This window comes from Sesamum indicum, linkage group LG5 (assembly GCF_000512975.1).
Source record: "Sesamum indicum cultivar Zhongzhi No. 13 linkage group LG5, S_indicum_v1.0, whole genome shotgun sequence".
Classification (NCBI taxonomy): Eukaryota; Viridiplantae; Streptophyta; class Magnoliopsida; order Lamiales; family Pedaliaceae; genus Sesamum; species Sesamum indicum.
In genome coordinates this window covers 75947-96183 of record NC_026149.1, presented here as the reverse complement: position 1 = coordinate 96183, position 20237 = coordinate 75947, and the positions used below count along the sequence as shown (strand labels likewise).

Below are 20237 nucleotides of genomic sequence, written 5' to 3'. Positions count from 1 at the left end.
CCGCTGCGGTATAAAACTGGGATATTTTCTTACATACATTCAGTGGAACTGGAACTAAGTGGTGAATTTCCATTCTTTGTTTGACTGCCTACATTTTATTTTTCAGCGCTCTACTGGTTGCATTTAATGCATTCTGTGAATGTGTTGGTGATCTGGAGATGGGAAAGGTATAGTAGCATTTGGTTAGTGGAATTTAAACTATAAATCTTTGTAATTTAATTTGGCAGTCTATAAAAGCAAGTTACATGCAGATTCTGGCTAGAGACAGAGAACAAAGTGAAGAGGATGCATGGATTGGTCTGATTGGGGACCTGGCTATGTGCATTTCCATAAAAAGGCCAAAGGAGGTAGTTCTTATCTGTCTCTTAGAATCAGATGTTCAATTGAGCTATTATTCAAAATTAACTAAGGCACGTTTTGTCCCACCATGTTTGTCTCACCACTAGAAGATAGGGATCTACGTAAATTACCTATGGAACTCTTAGATAAGCCCTTGGGACCTATTTGATCAGGAGGCCATATGGATGGTATATTGAGGTCCACCATGCTGCACATTTTCACAAAGTTGGGCGGTAGACTTATTGCCCAATACTTCTGGAAATAATTGTTGCTGCAAGTTCCTATTTTTTATAGGGTATGCTAAGGTGGTCTTGGACTACTAACTGGGCTCTCATTAAGATGTTGGGATTATGATGAGTAGTTACAAGAAAGCTTGTCTATCTCATTGGTTAAAGGCATATAACATATATTGGGTAATTTGTGAAGATAAAAGGAAGTATTTGTACTACTCATTGATGCGGAGATACCTCTTAAGGTAAGATGATCTGTAGATGTGTTGCTATAGTGTTGTGAAGGTATTTCCAAGACAGTAAACAATTTCTCTGATATGAGAAGATGGCTGCCACCAATATAAAATGTACGGAAAATGACTGAGCAATGTATATAAACAATCAAACCTTTCTTGTGTTTAAGACTGGCGATGTGCAGACATTTTTGCATCTCAAAAAGTAAAACTAGAAATGTAATCCTTTATCTACAATAGTGCCTTTACGATTCACTCCTGGTTTGACAATATGCATAATTATTAGTTAAATCACCCCAAGGATTATGCAAGATGTGTAACCCATGTTCATGTGTTACGAAGTACCCTGGAAAGGCATGTCAAGCGATTGCATGTAAAGGTAGGAACTTGCTGATAGCTTCTATAGAATATGGAGCATCATATTTGAAGGATGAAACAGATAAGGTTTATCTGTTAAACTTCTGAACTGCTTCTGTTGTTTGAACTTGTTGCATTATTCTTGTTGCCTCTGTGTAGTGCCTTGTGACAACAGACCAGTATGTTTATCGCTTCTCCATTTCACCTATTTATCACCACACAGGTGCCTATGATTTGTTTGATTCTTTGTAAATCATTGGATCGACCCACAAGACATCTGAGGGAAGCTGCAGCTGCTGTGTTGTCAGAGTTTGTGCGGTTTAGGTATATTTATCTGTAACTTCTGCTCTTTCTATCTGTGAGACGCATTGACATACTCATTCATCCTGTGATTTCTGTGTACGAGTACATTAGTTTGACTAGTGTCTTTTTGTTTCCCATTTCTTTTGGTTATAGCAAATGCTTTATCATTACTAGCTATTTGATCATGCTTTAACATCCAAGTATGTTTTTTCTGGCTTGGGCTTCTGCACAAAAAGACCTTTTCGGTGAAAATATATATATGCACGTTCAGAAAATGGTTTTTGTGGTTTATGCTTCTGCTCCTCACAACTTTTCCATGAAATATATATATAGATGCACAGATTTTTCCTGATATGCTGTTGGAGGTGGCTCTCTTATTGCATTTGTGGAAGCTTTACATGCTTCATCTAATTTTGGGAACTTGGGAATTAGCAAGGGATTTGTGAGTTGGCCACTGGAGACAGAATAAGTCGCTCAGAATATAAAGAAATAACAGAAAATGAAGGAGAGAGGGAGAAAATATCTAAAGCCTATACAGTTATAAATGAAACAAAATGTCTCACCTCTTTAATTATCTTTTATGTTTTATATATTTAGATTTTATGTGAAGCCCATGTGTTTTGTACCCAATTAGTTATTTATATTGATGAAAACCAATTCCATTCTGGGATTGCACCCTTGGTGACCTTTTGGTTAGAGTGCCACAGAAGAAGAAAATCTAAAAGAGAAACATCCATTGAACAATGAACTCTAAGGAAAACAGGGGAGGTGATACTTCCTTTATAAGCTAAAAGATACCGGTCTTAATTATTACCTAAATGTGAACCCCTGCCCTTGAGTGCTTGGAGTCCGGGGACTCCGTACTTGGTTTTTAGACTTCTAGGCTGCAGCCTTCTTTAAACTAAGTAGTTTGCTCCATACATTAGTCTTAATTTCTAAAGCACCTTCCCTCTGAAGGGGATATATTCGAAGTGAGATGGATAAGCTCCATGGTGCCTCCAGCACCTGGAAGAATTTAACTGTTGCATCTGGTAATCCAACCCAAACCACGCAAGTAATACAAAATCCTTGATCAAAGTTCCATACAAATGGTTTTGTGAATACTGGACTGCTCCATTTATTTTTGACGACTAGTGTCCGCTGTCTGTCTGATGGTGGTAATGCCTTATTGTACTGTCACATTTGGAAAAATGAAGTTCATTTACTGTACGATGGTGAGCATTCTACCGTATGATGAAGAACATGGCAATTATCCACCGGAGTTTCCCTGTTTTAGTATTTAATTTTGTGGAAGATTGAGAGTATCAGTGCCCTATAGTCTTATTATTTGATTATTTCTTGATTCCCGTTCAAGTTGGTTTAAAATCTTAGTCCTGCTTTCAAGTTCTCACAGCTAGTTTTTTCATTTTGCAGTGATAGTTTTGGTTCTTTGTTGGAGCAGATGGTTGAAGGATTATGTCGGCATGTTTCTGATGATTCTCCAACTGTTAGGCGCCTTTGTTTAAGAGGACTTGTGCAGGTAGTTGATTGGAATCATAATCAGATTGTTTTGAAGTAATTTCTAAATTTATCATGCATGCTTCTACTTCGACTGCATCACATTTTTTGTCCTGTACAGTGTTATTTGCCTGCTTGGATTGCCCCCCATCCTCTCTTCTTCTTTTGGGCAGTGGAGACCTGTACTTTACCTTAGCCACTGGTTTCATCCAGTTTAGGCATTGTCATTAGCTGGAACTTCTTTTGCTTTTGCTTTTGCTATTGCTATATTCTAGCATGCTGTTTTAGTAACTTTGGGGTATAATGAAAGTCACCTCAGCTCAGCGGAAAATAGATACCTTCATGTTGAATGGGATGGTGGTCTCTATGAAATACTATTAGAGTTGTTTTACATGAAATATCTGCTTCCTATTCTTAAACCTCACAATTTGCCCTTCAATTATTTCAGATGATAAGAAATGGAGATGCATGTAGAAGGATCAATATATAGTTATTATTTGAAAATCTTGGTGAATTTTGTGGTATGACTCACTTACCTGCATGCCTTGCAGATGCCACCAGTCCATGTTCTCCAGTATACAACTCAAATTCTCAGTGTTATAGTTGCTTTGCTCGACGATCCAGATGAATCAGTTCAACTTACTGCTGTCTCGTGTTTGCTGACGGTGATTCTCTCGATATTCTTTATCCATTGAACAACCCACCCCAAAAAAGAAAAGAAAAGAAAACAAAAGCTCGCATCAAATGGTACCACCTTGGCACTTATTGTGCTAGTATTCACTTTCTTAGGTTCTTGCATCCGCTTCCACTGCTGCTGTAGAACCCATTTTGCTTAACCTCTCAGTTCGGCTTCGTAATCTGCAAGTAAGTTTTCCAATACTGAGCTTTACATCATGATCTTCTAGGGTATTGATTTAGCAGGAAGTTCTTGGATGCCATATGGAAAGTTTGTGATTCATGAGAATCATGTGAATGACTGGGTCAGTGAAGTTAAGTTACAGCAAGTCTATGGCGGAAGCTGATTGACTTTCTTAGAGCTTTTGGTGGCAAGCTGAGATAGCAAAGGGTTCTCGAATATATGGAGAGGGGTTAAAAATTATGCAAGAATTTATACTTCATTCACATTTTACTTGTCCTATTTCTTTTCTACATTTCCATTAGCTTTTGAAACAATTATTTGCTGTCTGAACTTAACTTGAAGAATTTGAAGACAGTGATTTAGCCACTACGGGGGTACAATTGTAATAGATACATAAAAGTTCCATTTTGCAACTCTTATCTAAAATTCAGTGCCAACTCAAACACTGACATTCAGTTGTGGATGGAGTAAGCATGCAATCCCTAAGCTGTTCCAGGTTTCATCTGGAAAAGTGGTTGCTGAGACCTTCAATCTAACAATGGAACTTGATATTTAGCTAATTTATCTGCTGCAACTTTTAAAATGATTATGTAATCTTCTTTGTGCACATCTATTTATATGTTTGTGAATAACTATTCATATATTTAATGCTGAGTAAAATATATGATTATGTATCTTAAAATTGGTTTTCGTGCCATATTACTATATCATTGCGTCTGAAGACATCTAAATGATTTTGCATCTATAAAATTATTATGTATTGTTAAATTGCCCACACTTTTATGAGGTGTATTAGTGACACCTGTATCAAAGCTTGAATCCTATCTAGAGGTACCTGGGCTTTTATTTTATTGTGTGTATGTGTGGGAGGGAGAGTGTTTGACCATTTTATATTGCCTTGATATATAATATATATATATATATATGTTTGCATACTTCTGTGTGTGTATGTCAGAGAGAGATTGTGTCTGAGTGGCTTATTCAACATATTGTCAATTGACTACATGCATTTGCTCCAGGTTAGCTGGATGTACATTAATAATAGTCTCTACCTTGTGATGAATCAACTAAGTTTTTCATTTTATCTGCTCAACAGATATGCATGAACACAAAAATTCGGGCCAATGCATTTGCAGCATTTGGAGCACTAAGCAGCTATGGTTTTGGGCCACAACGGGATTCATTTCTTGAGCAGGTCTATCCATTACTTTTGATTTGATATTCGAAATATGTTCTTACCATATCCTAGTCATATGTTGTTGAAAAGATAATATTTGTTGTTTGAAGATTATTATGACAGGTTTGACTGTGATATTAGTCTTTTGAGTAAGCTGAATGTTAGAATCCCAAAATGAGATTACTATAATAGGTTAAACCGAACCATCAATTAGGACCACAATTGAACTTAATTAGGAAAAAAGAACATACGAATTGCTTCTGGAGCCATCTCATATAACAAGTGAACCATCTAATTGCATGTCAAGAACGAAATAACAGTTCCACAGAGTATCTTGCAACCAAATTGCAATGCGGTAACTCAATGGTTCAGTTTGCGAGTCAGTCTATTAACAATGTGGGTTGGAAATGAATATGTTAGAATGTTGAAAGGATCAAAGAGCAAGAAGAAATATCCCGTTTGAACCTTTCAGGAAAAATGACACTATAATAAGGATCTTGTGATATCCCATATTGATAGAGAAAAAGAAGTTTGAACTCAGTTATAAGCAAGTCGGTAGACTTCTCAGTAACTTGGTAACTACTTTTGCTGCGCAAGGACTAATACAAAGTAGTTCCCAGGAGGCTCTTGTAATAAAGTCCTTTTCATGAGCCCTAACATCATTAGCGGAGGAATGATAAATGGTTTCAGACCCAACTTCATGGTATATCATTATGAGAGGCTTGAGGGAACGTGTATTAGTGCTGGTCCTGGAGGGTGGAAGGAACACCATGTTCATTATGGATGATTGTGAAGTCTCATACAAATGATGGGAGGAAACATGGATTCGTTTCTAAGTAGGTGCCACTGGATTCATCTAGCAATTTGGCTTTATTATTTGTGCCAAGAGGGAATGAATGCGGAAGTCTCTAGCTGATCCATTTTGTCAAGGTCTGGCTTTGTGAGCCCATGCGAGTGACAGTTGTGATGTCCCACATGATTAGAGAGCAAGCTTTGGGTTTATAATTGGGTAGAGTGGGCTCTTCGAACAACTTGAATCATTTTGCAAAGCAAGGACAATATGAAGTAGTTGCTAACAAAGTCCTTTTGCAGTCCCACTCCTAATTAATCTAAATAGGCCCCTCATCGTTAATGTGATATATGATGTTGTCCTACTTCCAAATTAAGTATAAACCACATGGCGAAAATGGCGTAGAAAAGGTATGGGACCTGCGTAGCTAAACAATAATTGTTATTCCAACAAAATCTGAATGATGGAACATGAGGATAAAAGTGCTGACAATGTACCATAATTAAATCCAAGTTATTGTCACATCTGCTTCATGCTTTTGAAACATTAAAGCCATGTTAGTTCCCCATACTTTGAACTATGGGTATATAGTGGGGATGAAGGTCATCTTTTTGTCCTGTAACTATGCTTCCTTCTAATACTAGAATTGGAAGCTCTAGCATCCTGTTGTATGGCTTAGTTGTATATTATGTATTCCATGACCTAGTTTCTATTATATAATTAACATTGAATATCTTTCTATATTTCTAATTTACTAGTTTCAATTTTTATATACCTTTCAAGATGCTCAATAAGAACACAAACTTGATTCCACTTTCATTTATCAGGTGCATGTTGCCTTTCCACGACTAGTATTACATCTTCATGATGATGATCCAGGTGTACGACGGGCTTGCCGGGTAGATAATTCTTAATAGTTTCTTCCTCCTTTAACTAGGAAAAGGATCCTAATGTCGGTTTCTAACTATTGCTAATTTATTAATTACTTTTTCTGTCAGAATGCTTTCAAATGCATTGCTCCTTTGTTGGAAGTTGATGGTATGGTTGCTCTTGCCAACACACATAGGTTTAGTTCTGATCACAGGTATGTGTCAGTAGATCCATGCTACAGCTTTATTATGTGTCTTTTATTTCCAGATTCAATAACCACTTTTTCCCCTTAAATATTACCTCAGAGGTGACTATGAAGACTTTCTCAGAGACATTGCAAGGTTATTCACTCAGCACATGTCTTCCAGGGTTGATACATACATGGCATCCATAATACAGGTCCGCATTTTCTTTTATCATTTGAATGGTTGTCCTGTGGGTAAAGAATTGCTCTGCTTACGTGAGTGCCTAGGAAGAAATTTTTGCAATCTAAGTAGTATTATATGCAGGTAATTATCTTTCTTAACACTTCAATACATATTTGGGTTAATTTTATTGCCCTTCCCTGATGTATGTCCGGACTAGCTAAATGGTGCGCTAGCTGAATTATTACTACTTATTTCTTCTCTGGTGTTTGCTAACATTTATCATTTCCCTCCTCTTGGCTACGTCCTTTCGTTTGGACAAAAATGCTATATTAGATTCCAAAGAGAAAAGCAGCCAAATAGAATCAAATCTGAGTGAAACCCATAGCAACCGAAAGAGCTCTGTATTGTCTGAGTTAGGACTAGACAGAGTATGTATGAGCTTGATTTGAGAAAAAAGAAACAATTAAAAGCTTGGGAGCAAAGGATGAAACTTTTGAGAGTAAAAACATTTTCCATGTATTTACAGAAAACAAAGATGAACAGTTTATAGTCAGAGGGTGTGAGATCCTATGTTATAAAGAAGGAAACAAATAATTACCTCTATGTTCTAAATGAAATGATTCCCAATATCAGTCCGAAATCAATCAAATAATCTGAAAATTTCTACATCCTCGAGTTGGGACATATGTGTTGCTTCCCAACTTGCTCACTAAGTCCTCGAAACTTGGTTTATATAGGCTCTTGGTTAGATAGGCAGCTATCTGCTCCTTGGTAGGAATGTATGTTAGACAAACACTTCTCCACTGTCAATCTTTTCTTCGATGAAATGGCAATCAGCTTCGACATGCTTTGTTTAGTCAGTGATGCATTGGATTTGAGCTATACTTATAGCTGCCTTGTTGTCGCAATAGAACTTTATAGATGAATTACTTGAAATCTTCAGTTCGCTTAGCAGTCTCCTTAGTTATATTTCTTCACGAATACCATGTGCTAATGCCTGAAACCTCAACTTCTGCACTACTCGCAACATTATTGCTAATCCGTGTTACAAGATTGCCCTAAACATAGGTGCGATAATCGGATGCTTACCTTCTGTCCGCTGGAGATCCTGCCGAATTTGCAATAGGTTGAACTTCTATCATCCGGTGATTACATTTCTTGAAAAATAATCTATTTCTGGGTGTATGTTGAAATACGGATACTAGAATCTTTTGGTATCTATTCCTGGATCTATTAACCTTCAATGTGTAAATAACCCCAGAAATAAGGATACTAGATGAGAGAGGAGCACCACGAACATTGATCCCAGTATAGTGTCAAAGATCTGTATTGACTGTGGTTGTGGGTGTCAAAGATGATGGGCTGCTCCTTAATTTGGCATGGTAGGTGTGTTGGGGGACACCACAGATGTGTTTGCAAGACTTGATGTAGATAGTGGCAGTCTCATTCATAAAATTTTTAGAGTCCATGGTTGCAGTCGGTGATTGGTGAGGACATGGCACTCTGACAGTTTTGCTTCTAGTTCAACTATTTGCATTGTTTGCAGCCAGTAAAAGGTGGAATTGGAGAAAGATGTACTTAAAAAAGGTGATTGGATGAGCTTGACATTTCATAAGATGTCCTAGGTAAAATTTTTGTAGATCTATTAGCTGCCCAAGTAAGGTTAGGTAGGCTCATCAGCAGGTATTACCCTACCAGGCTCATACCCAATAAATACCCATGATTATTTTTTTCATACCCTACTCTTAGGTTATCCGAAAATACCCATCTGGTCTTACCCAAGTTATACCCAAGAACATCGGATGGATAGGGTCTGGTCTTTCCCATTAATTTTTGTGGTTCTTTCTTGGTTTTTCATTTATAATAGATTTCAAAAAATAAAATTTTTAAATTTACATTGTAACTTATTAATATGATTTCATGAACTCCCGATTGGTATAATAAAGATCTAATTATTCAGTGGTGTGAATAACTGCCATTAAAATTTAAATAATGATCTTCCTACGAAATCAAGATAAGTTCATAATAGAATGAAAACTTAAGAGCTAGTAAAATGAATGGTGAGTTTGAAAATACATTCAATTTTCACTTATATATCTTTTCCATTTGAATTTGCATTCAACTTTGGTTTGATGATTTTTTTCCACGACTATTGTCCAAACTAATTTTGTGTATTCCATATATTAATCTAGTTCAACATTTCCAAATTTTGTTTGTAGGTTTTCATTTTGTAAACTATTGAAGTAAGTTTTAATTAATTTTATCGAAAAGTTAATTTAGAGGTACTACGAGAACAAAGAAGGAATTTTTTTCCAAATTGGCTAAAGTATCAATAAGTAAAAATATAAAATAATAATACAAAATTTAAGAATTTAAGATATTAGATAAACCTAGTTGTTTGATTTACTAAAAATTTACAAATGCAATTATTTTAAGTTAATGTGGCTAAATGAAAATTTTTATGGTATTAGATATATACCGATAACCATGGTATTTTAGGGTTTAAGACTTTATCCACGCCAACTCATCTAATTATATTGGGTCTGAGGTAGGGTAGTGTGGGGTCTTCTGCCCATTGTACGAGAAATTATTATGAGTCAGAGCTAGCATCTTATGAATGTGCATCTAATTAGTTATTATAAGTGTGGTTGATAAATATTAAATTATTAAAAGTGTATATCCCTTGGGCCGAAACTACTTGTGTTCTTTTAGATCTTTTAACACATTGTCAAAATATTCTTCCATTCATTTGTGAACCAGAAATATATGTATTCTAGTATAAAATTATTGTGAACAATCGTTGAGTTGGATTATATATGTGCAGGCTTTTGAGGCTCCTTGGCCAGTAATTCAAGCAAATGCCATTTATTTGTGTAGCAGTGTTATATCCTTTTCAAGTGATCAGCATATCTCTGCCTTCTACCACAGCCAGGTTTTTCATTTACAAACCTCACTTCTATTTGTTATTTTGAAGTGCTGCAAGATTTTGACATCAGATATTTTGTACTCTCGTGCTTTAGGTTTTTGGAATGTTGATTGGAAAGATAAGTCGCTCATCAGATGCAATTGTAAGAGCAACGGGTTCGTTGGCCCTTGGTTTGCTACTTAAGTCGCCCAATTCAAGTTCCTGGAAAGTAGCTCGGCTGGAACCCACAGACTCGATTCTGACAGGACGTGAAATGGAATCTTCTAGGAGGTCATGATGTATTGATACAAGATGCTGTGATATTTTACCAATTTGCCATTTCAACACATGCTGGGAGCTGCACTGCTCCAGTAATGAAGATGGTTCTCAGACTTACCATCTTGGCCTCAGTATGTGTAGATGACCGATAATCTTTTCTTGCTGTGTATATGCATGTATCATGTTGTATATTTATATGGTGTAAAGCAGTTGGGACAAAGGAAATTATGGCCTTGTAAAATTGGCTGCAAGCAGGTAATGTATATTAGTTGCTTCTTCCACTATTATGTGTGAGCTCGTGAGCTATGGACATCCGCGCTGTATATTATAGAAAAGCTTTGTTGTACATCTTACTGATAATGAGCTTTATCATTTATGGAACCACTGGAACTTGAGTCCCTTAGAACACTGCAGGCATATGGCATGTGTTCCAGTAATTCATTTGCTCTTTTGATGATGAGATTGAAAACCAATTGCAACTCGAGGTTATCGGTTCTCGACTCTGTTTCCCTCCACCTCTCACCCCCAAATATTGTCGAGGCTTTGGTTGTTTATCAGAGGATTATGTGTGTGTTCCTCCTATCTAAGAACTGACTCAATCATTGTGGCCACTCTTACACGTCATCCTTATTCTTGGCAGTTTTGTTGATGGCTATAATATGAATCCTACCTAAGCATGCCAAACTACATGAATTTCAGCCTATATCTTCAATTCCATTCTGTTTGAGAGAGAACACTCATCGGAAATTTGCACCCCATTTCCTATTTCCAGGATGTTATGGAAAAGGGGAATCCTTTTGTGCATCCTGTCAGTATGGACGTAGCAGTCGCTAGCAGCAAGTTGCTGGTTTCTTGCCGCACTTTGCTGCTGAAGTTGTCATATGCGCTATAGAATGTTCTGATTTGTTTCATATAAACAGGACCAGTGAAAATTATCCACAAGTCATTTCTCATAGCCATATAATTTTTTGGCCACAGGATTCTCTCTCAGTATGTCGAAAACAGCCAAAACAGGCAAAATCCTAGCAAGGGAGATTAATTTACACACTGAGCAGCCGAAAACCATCAGAATGAGATAAGTAAATCCGTCCAGTTCCTGCTCTTTGCAATTAGAATGGCTATCCGAGAACAAGAGCCTCATTTCGTCATGCTTCCGTTCATGGCGCAAGGCCATATGATTCCAATGGTGGATATAGCCAGGTTTCTGGCCAAGCGAGGTTTGACAATAACCATTTTAACAACCCCCCATAATGCCGGTCGGTTTAAGTCAGTTATCGATCGTGCAATTGGCTCTGGACTCAACATTCATATTCTCCACCTCAAATTTCCATCTTCTGAGGCGGGGCTTCCTGATGGTTGTGAGAATTTCGACATGCTCCCCTCGGTGGATTATGCAGCCAACTTCTTCACAGCTACAGCCATGCTGAACGAGCAGGTTGAAGAAATACTCCGACAGCTGAAGCCTCCTCCGAGCTGCTTAATTGCTGATATGTGTTTTCCCTGGGCCACGGATGTTGCTCTTAAATTGCGGATTCCTAGAATTCTTTTTCATGGGACGAGCTGTTTTTCTCTCCTATGCATGCACATGCTAGCAATTTGCAGGGACTGGGAAGCTATAACTTCCGACACAGAGACCTTTGTGGTGCCTGGATTGCCTGATAGATTTGAAGTTACCAAAGGTCAGCTCAGAGGCACCCCAAATGATCCGGATTCTGATTGGAGTAAGTTTTGGGATCAAATGCGAGAGGCTGAGGTAGAAGCATTTGGAACAGTTGCCAATACTTTTGAAGAGCTGGAACCTGAATACATCAAAGAACACAAGAAAACCAAAGGAAAAAGACTCTGGTGTGTTGGTCCTGTTTCCTTGTGCAACAAAGATTACTCAGACAAGGCTGAAAGAGGCAACAAAGCCTCCATTGGTGAACACGACTGCCTGAAATGGCTCGACTCCAAGGAACCAGTCTCGGTTGTGTACGTTTGCCTCGGAAGCCTGTCCCGCCTGGCTACTTCACAACTGATCGAGCTCGGCTTAGCCTTGGAAGCTTCAAATAGACCCTTCATTTGGGTTGTCAGAAGTGCATCTACGGAACTCCAAACATGGATTTTGGAAGAAAAATTCGAGGAAAGAATCATGGACAGGGGCCTCTTGGTCCGAGGTTGGGCCCCTCAAGTGCTGATACTTTCTCATCTGTCTATTGGAGTATTCTTGACACACTGTGGATGGAACTCGACTCTGGAAGGAATAACGGCAGGCGTGCCGATGATAACATGGCCATTTTTCGCCGATCAATTTTTCAATGAGAAGTTCATTGTGAACGTAATAAAGACAGGAGTAAGAGTTGGTGTTGAACAGCCTGTATTCTTTGGACAAGAGGAGACAGCGGGGGTGCAGGTTAAGAGTGATGAGATTAAGAGGGTTATTGAGAAGTTGATGGACGGGGACGAAGAAGGGAATGGGAGGAGAAAACGAGCTAAAGAGCTCGGGGAAATGGCGAAAAGGGCCGTGGAGGAAGGAGGTTCTTCTTACCTTAATATGACTTTGTTCATAGAAGATGTCATGGCAGAGCAAGCAAACTCTGGAGGCCTACAGCAAGAAAAGTGAAAACACAGCCCAATCTTTTTGAATCAATTATACGCAATTGACTTGGCCGTATGATTGGTACACAGTTCAGAAAAATTGATCGAACCAATCATACGACAAATATATTTTTACACTTGTTTTGTGATTGTTTTGATTCGGCCAAAACTCTCTTGCCCTTGATTTAAATTTTTGCTATGGAAGAAAGTTTCTTCTTTTAGTACTGATTTTTGTATTGGGGTGTTTCTATTTGTTACACGAGTGATTCTCTTATTCAGTTTTGGTATTACCAAATTGAAACTGATCAGTAACTTGATATAATAATAGCAGTTTCTCTTCAGAGAAAGGCAGGTAAATTTGATAATAGGCACAAAATTAAGAAAATACACCACCCTTATGTGTTCTATAGTTGAATTTCAGTTTTGTCTTTAGGAATTTATATTAAATAACATTGCATTGGATATGTCAAATTATAATAAACAGAGAACAGTGCCATTGATCATATGAGAACAAGCAAATACCGCATTGTATTTTGGCATGTTTTGGATGAATTGTCGCAGTCTTCTGGAAATGGTAAATGCCTGCTGACAGCAAGAACAGTATAACCATATGCTTTCACTACAAAAATATGACTATTCCCTTTTTTATAAATTACTACAACTTAAAAATTATAACAAATTGATATTACCTATTTCGGTCAAATAAAATCAATGCGAAAGCTTAACTTTTGACCATGGCTAATCAAGATTTGCTATGGTTTTACATACTACGGTCAAAATATTTGTTATATTTGCCATAGTTTTTAATGTAGCAATATTTTGGCATCACTTGTGGAAACAATGTTTAAAGTCGTAGTACAATCATGATCAATTAGTATCTATTTTAGTTTTAACTGTTATAATTGATCATAGTGAAAAGTCATATTTATTCCGATGTTCTAAGGGATGCACAGCGATCAGACTAGTCCATGCTCGTTTAAGTTCTTCGTCACGTTATAAATTAATGATGAATTACTTTCATTTAAAATTAGCGTATGTGTCTAAATAGAGGGAATGAACAAATCATTGAACTTGGCTGAAATTTGAGGCTCGAGTCTGAACTTGAGCCATGATTTCGAGTTCAAGCTCGAGCTTGACGAGCTTAGTTGCTTGGGTTGAAGCTTAAATTGAGGAGCTTAAAAAAGAAAAAGAAAACTTTTCAATGAAATAATTTTGAACTAATTAATGACTATATCTTAGGGCATTTATTATACAATATAAATGAAATATAAGTCTAATTGTTCAAACTATCTTTAGTATTAATTTATGATGATTTTATTAATTAGGTATGATTGATGTAATTATTTTCATTAAGTATTATATTTGGTAAAATTAATTATAATCGAGTTATTTCAATTAATAATAATTTATTATTTTAAATAATAATAATAGTAAAGGAATTCGTGGTGATTACTAATTTTGAACGTTTATTAAGAAGTATAACAGAATTATCCATATTTATATGTCTTGAAAAGAATACACTCGTAGGATAAATATACAAGTTATTGTTATTTGTTAGATTTTATTAATTCGCAGAAGTACAAGGGATGAATAATTGATATTAAAATAGATCAATAAAAATTATAAAATTACACTAAATAATTATTTATATGCTAAATTTGAAAAATACTAATTATGGATTAAATCTATTTCTATATGGACATTGATTAAACAATATAAGTAATAATAATATTATCTAAATAAAAAACGAGATATTAATAGAATTTAGTAAGAATATATTGCACAATATTTTGTATTAAATTGAAACATATAAGCTCAAATTCGACTCAGCAAAAAGCACTAGAAAAAAAAAATGATTATTGGCTCTAATTTTAATTGCTAAAAATCATGACAATTTTTTTTTATTGAGCATGATTAAATAAAATCAATGCCAAAACATAGGTTTGCCACTATGAAAAAATTATTTGTTATGGTTAAAATAATTTAACCACTCTCACAAATACCTACTCCAATAACCGTTGTATGATCGTGGTCAATAACTATTTACTGCGACTATTTTGTTGTTAACCAACATATAGTCTTCTGAACTACGTAATACATTAGCTGTTGATTATTAATGATTAAATATTGTATTTTTTTATAATGAAGTTTAAATCGTCTAGTTCCAACATCATATTCAGAGGTTTGCTGAAGTCGTCCTACACCATGGATCTAAGCTAATTTGCGGTAACGATTTGTAAATTAATCACTTTTACGGTAAAAATTTCAGTTGGAATCTTATATTAGTGATATTAATCTCCTGATAGCTTCTAGAAGATATTCTGCACTCTCTAGCTTTAGGTGTTGGGGATGTGATAGGAACGATGAGTCGGTCATTAGATGCAGTTGTCAGAGCGTGGGGCGTATATGCCAATTCACTCAAATATATAACTTTGTGACAATTTTATTTTTAATATATCATCTTTTTTTAATGCAGAATCTATGAATACTACTAAGATTGAAAATTTTAATTATATTTTTTGAAATGTAATTATACGTTTTTAATGTTTTATTAAGACGATATATTGATTCTTCAATATTCTTTTTATCTCGCAATTTTGGAAAAAAACAAAAGAATTAGTTCGAAACGCCTATCAGTTATTTGCCGATAAAAATTAAAAAGACACATCTGATGTGCACATGATAAGTGGTGGCTAATGCTAAAAAAGAAAATAATGCAGTAGCATAAGTTGCCATATCATACCTATTTGCCATTTCAGGAAAAATCAATTAATTTTTGGGTAACTTTGAAAATTTTGATTGCTTTTGCCTTGAAATAGTGAATTTAAAAATTTGGAGGGTCGTTTTTATAATTATAATAAATTACAAAATTAAAATGCCTTATAAGACTAAAAATGTAATTAAGTTGGATTCAAATTACCGTTCTGTATAATTATGGAATTATAATTTTCCCTTACTAATACTTATTAGATTTTTATATCACATTTTAATATATGTTTGATATTATATTAAGAGTAAATGACAACAACCTTTCCTCAGGTTTGCCATAATTATGAATACTCCTCATTGTTTAAAAAATTACCAATATCCCTAATTCTAACAACCGTCTAATAATTAGCCTAATCCGTTAAACTTTCTTCCATTTATACGGTGAATTGACCAAAAATGCCCTTATGAATTAAAAATTATAATTTTATTTATTTTTAAAATTTTATAATTTTTTATAGACTAAGTGGATAATTTTCTTTATAATTTTTCTATCAACCTCGTTCAATTTTTTTATAAATTTTTAAATTTTTTAAAAAAATTAAAAAGTTATAGTAAGAGCAAAGTTGATAGTTCCACAATTTAACTTAAAGATTACATAATTTCGTCAAATATCATGATGTATTTATAATTTTTTAAATAAAGAAAATATTTATAATTTTGCAAAATTTGTAGGATGTTTTTGTAATTACCCTTGTAATAATGATAATATGAACTTGTATGCACGCTTAGCTCAAAACTATGATAGAAGGCTCTTGGTGAATATCCACAACCTCGTTTTACGTCGAGCTAGTGACATAAAATTTTGGGCCGCAGGATTCTCTGGCAGTGTGTTAAAACAGCCGGAAAACGGACAAAATGATCAGTAGCATGAAAAAATTATTTAAAGCCTTCAGTTGTAAAACCACCAGGATCAGAATAAGCGAGTGAATCCCTTCAGATCCTCACCCCTGTAACTAGAATGGCGTCAATGGCCATCCAAGAACAAAACCCTCACTTCGTCTTGCTTCCTTTCCTGGCCCAAGGCCACATGATTCCAATGGTGGATCTTGCCAGGTTGCTGACCAAGCGCGGTTTGACGATCACCATTCTAACAACCCCTCATAATGCCGACCGATTTCAGTCGGTCATCGACCGTGAAATCGGCTCTGGACTCAACATTCGTATAATCCACCTCAAATTTCCATGCGCTGAAGCCGGGCTTCCATATGGCTGTGAGAATTTCGACATGCTCCCGTCGATCGATTGTGGAGTGAAATTCTTCAGAGCTACAGCCATGCTGAATGAGCAGGTTGAGGAGTTGCTCCGGCAGCTGAAGCCCTTTCCTCGCTGCTTCATTGCTGATATGTGTTATCCTTGGGCCACGAAGGTTGCTCGGAAGTTGCACATTCCAAGAATTCTCTTTCATGGGACGTGTTGTTTTTCTCTCTTATGCACGCACATCATACGAATTTCCAAAGATTTGGAAACTATAGCTTCTGATACTGAGTACTTTGTCGTGCCTGGATTGCCTGATAGAATTGAGTTAACTAGAGCTCAGCTCAGAGGCACTCCAAATGAACGGAATTCTGATTGGAGGGAGCTCTGGGATCAGATGGCAGAGGCTGAGGGAGAAGCATTTGGAACAGTTGCCAACAGTTTTGAAGAGCTGGAACCTGATTACATTAAAGAATACATGAAAGCCACAGGAAAGAAGGTGTGGTGTGTTGGTCCTGTTTCCTTGTGCAACAAAAGTGACTCAGACAAGACTGAAAGAGGAAACAAAACCTCTATTGGCGGACAAGAATGCCTGAAATGGCTCGACTTGCAGGAACCAGGCTCGGTTATTTATGTTTGCCTCGGAAGCCTATCCTGCCTGCCTACTTCACAACTGATCGAGCTCGGCTTAGCGTTGGAAGCTTCAAAGAGACCCTTCATTTGGGTTCTCCGAAATGCATCTGAAGAATTCCAAACATGGCTTTTGGAAGAAAAATTCGAGGAAAGGATCAAGGACAGGGGCATCTTGATCCGTGGATGGGCCCCTCAAGTGCTGATACTTTCTCATCTGTCTATAGGAGGATTCTTGACGCATTGTGGATGGAACTCGACTCTGGAAGGAATAACGGCAGGCGTGCCGATGATAACATGGCCGCTTTTCGCCGAGCAATATTGCAATGAGAAGTTCATTGTGAAGGTGATAAAGACAGGAATAAGAGTTGGTATTGAAACGCCTGTTGTGTTTGGAGAAGAGGAGAGTGTGGGAACGCTGGTGAAGAGTGATGAGATTAAGAGTGTTATTGAGAGGTTGATGGACGGGGGAGAAGAAGGGAATGAGAGGAGAAAACGAGCTAAAGAGCTGGGGGAAATGACGAAAAGGGCAGTGGAGGAAGGGGGTTCCTCTTACCTGAATATGACTTTGTTCATTGAAGATGTCATGGCGGAACAAGCAAACTCTGGAGACCGATCTGCAAATCATGAAAATGCATTGGTAGATCATGAAAATTCTGATGTTGTCATGGTCCACTGAGACACAGAAAATGGCGTCAGTGTCACTTCGTTTCCAGAAAGAAAGAAAACAATCCTTCTGTTAATGGATTCTCGCGGTGGATTTGATGTCTTGCCTGTTTGTTTACTATTTTGAGAAATTGAAAGATATTTCTTTGTATTGCGTGCTTGGTACGTGTGGTTTTGGTTTTGTCAAATTTGTATTACAAAATTATATGATGAGTAAATTGACATAATTTACTATAATGCCAATTTTTCTTTTCAGAAGAAAGAAAAAAATTAAAAGGGAGAACTTATAATAATTACTCTTTTGGTCCATAAAGGAGGGGGTTTGTTTTTTTGTCCTACAATTTACTAGAATTTCCTTTTGGTACCAAAAATATTAAAACATTTGCAAAATTAACCCCAAACTTCATTTTCATCCATTTTTAATGACGTCCATGGCTCCCAACTTCTACTGTAGTTTCTTTTTCTTGATAGTTGAATATGATATCTGAATTTGGAGGTAGTCTTAGAATGCAAAATTTGATGGTACTCATGAAAGGCTGAATTATTTGAGGTGCTCATGATTTATTCTGGTGATTTTTATGCAAAATTTGGCAATAAAAAGGATCAAAATTACGAAATATAAAAAAGTTACATACGATTGCAATCCTAAAAAAATAAAAGATAAAAATATCAAAATATCAAAATTACATGACCAAAACTATACTTAAAGCCAACCTCGAAATCTAATAACGTGTTCTCTGTCTTCCATTTACTGCAAATGGATCAACTTTCCATTAACTAATAATTACGTTCACAAAAAGGCTGAAGCCAATACAAGGATAAAATGGTGGAAGTTCCTTTCCAGCTATTATCACTTACCGTGCCTCGAACAAACACGTCTTTGGTTTTGGAAGAAAGGAGTTGTTCTAACTCAAAATTGGTCTTATCTGTTTCTGGGTTCCACACACTTTTTGGACTACATCACCTTCGAGTTTGTGAGTCTGTTAACAAGCGGACAATACTGTTGTAATAGTTAATATACCCACAAAATATAAGTTAATATACATATTCAAATTAGATTGAGTCCGGACTTATATTCATTGCAATAAGTGTTTTGGGTCTAATTAGGGTTTATATGAACCCTTTAAGAATCCTGGATGGGTATAGGTATTTGGTGCCGAAAAAAATTAATAAATATATATATATGTGTGTATTTGTCAACTAAAAATACATTGAATATATATATAATGTTTGGATTCGTTTTTTGAGTGTTTTGTTATATTTTATGGAGATAGAGCGAGAAAAACAAAGATAAATAAGTGTGTATTAGATAATATGTATGTTTGGATTTGTTTTTGAAGATAATTTAAAATAAGTACTGTATGTTTAATGTTGTGTTTTGTGAGACAAAAATTACTATTCATTGTCAAATTATGTCTTTTTTATATATATTTATGTATATTTATGTGTATATTTATGTTAATTAAAATAGTTTAAAACACCTAGATAAGATGTTTCTGAATGATGGCAAGCATTGAGTATGTTTTGACTCGTCCCGAAAATAACTTGAAAATGAAAACAAACATAGTGATAAGGTTTTAATAAATCAATTGACGGGATTTACTTAATATTTAAAAAACCTTAAATTTTTTACTTAATTTATTGTTTTACTTATGTATTGATGCTTTGACAAAATTTGCGAGGGTTTTTCATAATTTATTTTTATGGTGACAACTCCAATTAAATTTATGATAAAATTAATGTGAATGTGATATTATAGTCTAGAAAAAGAAAAAGTACATAGAAAATTTAAATTAGTACTTAAACTCAAGTAATATAGGAAATGGGTAAAATTTGTTTGAATTTGAATAGTGAAACAATTATGGAATGAAAGTTGAATGGAAATATAAATGGGTAAAAGATTTAATTATGCCAAATTTAAATATGTTTCTCATACTTTATTTTTTTACTGTTTTTAAAATTTTCATTCCTATTTTAAATCTATCCTAACTTGATAATTACTTACTAATAAATTATAATTTGTATAAAGTCAAAATTATTACCTAAATGTTAAAAATAGTCAATTTTTACTTATTTAATTTTGGTTTTTTGTTTTTTTTTTTTTCTTTCTTCTCTCTTTATTATTTTTGGATTTCTTTTCACTCTCTCTTCTTTCTTTTCATTCACTGTCTCTGCAGTTTTTTCTCTTTCTTTT

At 35.5% G+C, this 20237-nt stretch overlaps 3 protein-coding genes across 3 annotated transcripts in view; all 3 read left to right on the top strand.

Annotated features, from left to right (window-relative positions):
* LOC105161341 (protein SHOOT GRAVITROPISM 6) overlaps nt 1-10597 on the top strand; it is a gene marked incomplete in the record, with an annotated part of 30544 nt that extends 19947 nt beyond the window's left edge. Inside the window, 12 exon segments of the mRNA XM_020693814.1 lie at nt 107-167; nt 252-347; nt 1383-1483; nt 2876-2981; nt 3511-3624; nt 3749-3823; nt 4915-5013; nt 6613-6684; nt 6784-6869; nt 6961-7054; nt 9848-9955; nt 10044-10597. Coding sequence (XP_020549473.1) covers nt 107-167; nt 252-347; nt 1383-1483; nt 2876-2981; nt 3511-3624; nt 3749-3823; nt 4915-5013; nt 6613-6684; nt 6784-6869; nt 6961-7054; nt 9848-9955; nt 10044-10226 — 1195 coding nt within the window.
* LOC105161340 (UDP-glycosyltransferase 73E1) lies at nt 10739-13008 on the top strand. The gene has a single exon (XM_011078986.2). The coding sequence runs from the start codon at nt 11322-11324 to the stop codon at nt 12807-12809; it is 1488 nt and encodes a 495-aa protein (XP_011077288.1). The 5' UTR covers nt 10739-11321; the 3' UTR covers nt 12810-13008.
* Nucleotides 16319-18194, top strand: LOC105161338 (UDP-glycosyltransferase 73C3-like). The gene has a single exon (XM_011078985.2). The coding sequence runs from the start codon at nt 16512-16514 to the stop codon at nt 18054-18056; it is 1545 nt and encodes a 514-aa protein (XP_011077287.1). The 5' UTR covers nt 16319-16511; the 3' UTR covers nt 18057-18194.

Excerpts from the sequence above, each read along its gene's own strand:
- LOC105161338 (XM_011078985.2), top strand. The coding sequence starts at position 16,512 with ATGGCGTCAATGGCCATCCAAGAACAAAACCCTCACTTCGTCTTGCTT.
- LOC105161340 (XM_011078986.2), top strand. The coding sequence starts at position 11,322 with ATGGCTATCCGAGAACAAGAGCCTCATTTCGTCATGCTTCCGTTCATG.